This window comes from Alligator sinensis, unplaced genomic scaffold (assembly GCF_000455745.1).
Source record: "Alligator sinensis unplaced genomic scaffold, ASM45574v1 scaffold1509_1, whole genome shotgun sequence".
NCBI classification, from domain to species: Eukaryota; Metazoa; Chordata; order Crocodylia; family Alligatoridae; genus Alligator; species Alligator sinensis.
Genome location: NW_005842711.1, coordinates 790,957 through 793,019, shown reverse-complemented (window position 1 = coordinate 793,019; position 2,063 = coordinate 790,957). Strand labels below are relative to the sequence as shown.

At 64.3% G+C, this 2,063-nt stretch overlaps 1 protein-coding gene across 1 annotated transcript in view; it reads right to left on the bottom strand.

The window, feature by feature from the left end:
- Positions 1–7: 7 nt before the first annotated feature.
- Positions 8–2,063, bottom strand: part of CAMSAP3 (calmodulin regulated spectrin associated protein family member 3) — a 19,916-nt gene continuing 17,860 nt past the window's right edge. Inside the window, exons 16-18 of the mRNA XM_025216157.1 lie at positions 1,955–2,063; positions 1,403–1,521; positions 8–941 (exon numbers count right to left, since the gene is read on the bottom strand). Of these exons, the coding sequence (XP_025071942.1) occupies positions 639–941; positions 1,403–1,521; positions 1,955–2,063 (531 nt within the window). The 3' untranslated portion in view covers positions 8–638. The remainder of the gene's footprint in view (positions 942–1,402; positions 1,522–1,954) is intronic.

The window sequence follows — 2,063 nt, the reverse complement described above, 5'->3', positions numbered from 1 at the left end:
TTGGCAGGATCAGCATAGGGCCCCCCCCCCCAACCCAATGCAACCCCCTAGGCTCCACTCCCCAGTAGGCAAGGGTGGGGGGGGCAGGCAGACAGACAGACAGACAAACAGACAAGAGACACACACCCTCCTTCACCGGTGCAGAAGCGCCGACACCCGACAAGACGCAGGACACGACTCTGACCCAACCCCTCCCCCTCCACGTGCAGCTTCATCCAACAGACACAGACCCCTAAGGGCACTAGGACTCCAATCAGCAGGCAGCAAAAGCCCCCCCAGGGGGGTAGTAGGCAGGACCCCCCACACCCTCTGACCGTAGGGCTCGTAAGGGGATTTGGCAGTTTCCACCAGACCCTAGCACCCCCTGGCATGTGCCCAGCTCAGAGCCTCTAGGACCCAGGCATCCAGGCCCTGCCCCACCCACAGCAGCCTGGCATGGGGGGCTTAGCTTCAGAAGCCAGGTGTCCGGGTCCTGCCCTGCCCGCTGCAGTCCAGCAGGCCAGGACCCCAGAGTGGGGACTCAGCTTAGGAACCCAAGTGTCCAGGCCCTGCCCCACCCCCACAGTCCAGGGAGTGGGGTCACCAGCAGGCAGGGGCTGGGCTTCAGGACCCAGGGCTAGCTCAGTGCTGGCCAGGGGCTACTTCGGGGTCCCTGGCTTCTTGGGGGTGGGCGGCTTGCGGCCCTGCCAGAAGTGGCCTTGGATGGTGAAGGCATCGACGCTCATGGAGAGCGAGCGTGAGGGGATGGGTGTGAAGCGCTTGCGATCTGAGCTGTACTTGTAGACTCCCTCAATCATAGTGGGGGCCACGGCGCGGGGGCCACAGCCTGCCAGGCGCGTCAACCCCTCGCCCTCAGTGCCTGCTGCATACAATGCCCGGAACTGGCACCCGCCGTCACGGAACAGGATCAGGAAGTGAGTGGCCGCGCTCTTCTCAATCTCCTGGGGGGCAATGTAGGGGTGGTGGGGTGAGAGGGGGTCAGACAGGAGACCCCCCAACCCAGTGCCCATTGAACCCTGCCCCCTGTCCAGCCACCACAGCCCAGTTGCAATGGGACATGGTCCCCTGCCCTAGCACCACCTCAGATCCTTCTTCCACCAATGGGTCCTTCCCCACCCACCCCAGGCCAGCCCCCACAGGGGACGCCTCAGCCTTTATCCCCCCTTGCCCTACCCCCAACCCCCTGCCCAGACCCCATGGGACTTCACAGGATCTCCCCAGCCTCCAGCCCACCACTCAGCAGGGGATCCCCCTACTCAGTACCCACTGGCCCCCAGCCCAGGACACCCCCCGCCCACCCTATCAGGCAAGGCCTATGGGTGGCTGAGACTGGGGCTCCATGGTGCCCACACCCCCCTACAGCCAGGCTGGCACTAACCCCCTGCCCCCCTCTACAACAGACCTCAAGCACACGGTTCTTCTGGGGCTCATTGACACGGCCGGCCAGGCAGCAGTGCGCCAGTGCGTTGTGGATGATGTGCTTGTTGGACTTGGCGCTTGGCTCCTTGTATAGCTTTGGACCTGCAGGGGGAGGGACCAGGGGGTGCTGTTAAAGCTCGGACAGCCGTGGGGGGCTTAACCCAGCCCCTCTCCCGCCAACCACCTCCCCAGGCAGGGGCCGTAGCCAGACCCCATCTCAGCAGCAACTGCATCTGCTGAGGCATCTGGGAATAAGGGCAGTGAGGCCCGGCTGGATGAGGAGGTTCTGTGTCACTGGGGGTGCTGGGCAGGGGACTGAATCCTGTTGGGTTCTGGGGGCTGGATGTGGTGAGGGTCCCATGGGACCTGGGTTGTGGGAGGCTGGGGTATGGGGCAGAAACTGTGTACCGAGGTCTGGGCAGTCCCTCCCCCTACTCAGGTCTGTGAGGGGGAGGAGGGGGAGAGTAAGGTCCCTTTCCCCATGTACCTGGTGACAGAAGAAACTTCTTTGCATACTTGGGGGGGGGTGTCTCACCTGTGTACTCAGGCACAGAGGCAGGCGAGGAGGCGGTGGACGCATTCTCCCAGTCCCGCTCGCGGCTCTGGGTGCTCAGGAGGCGGCTTGGAGACACGGGCGATGCTGC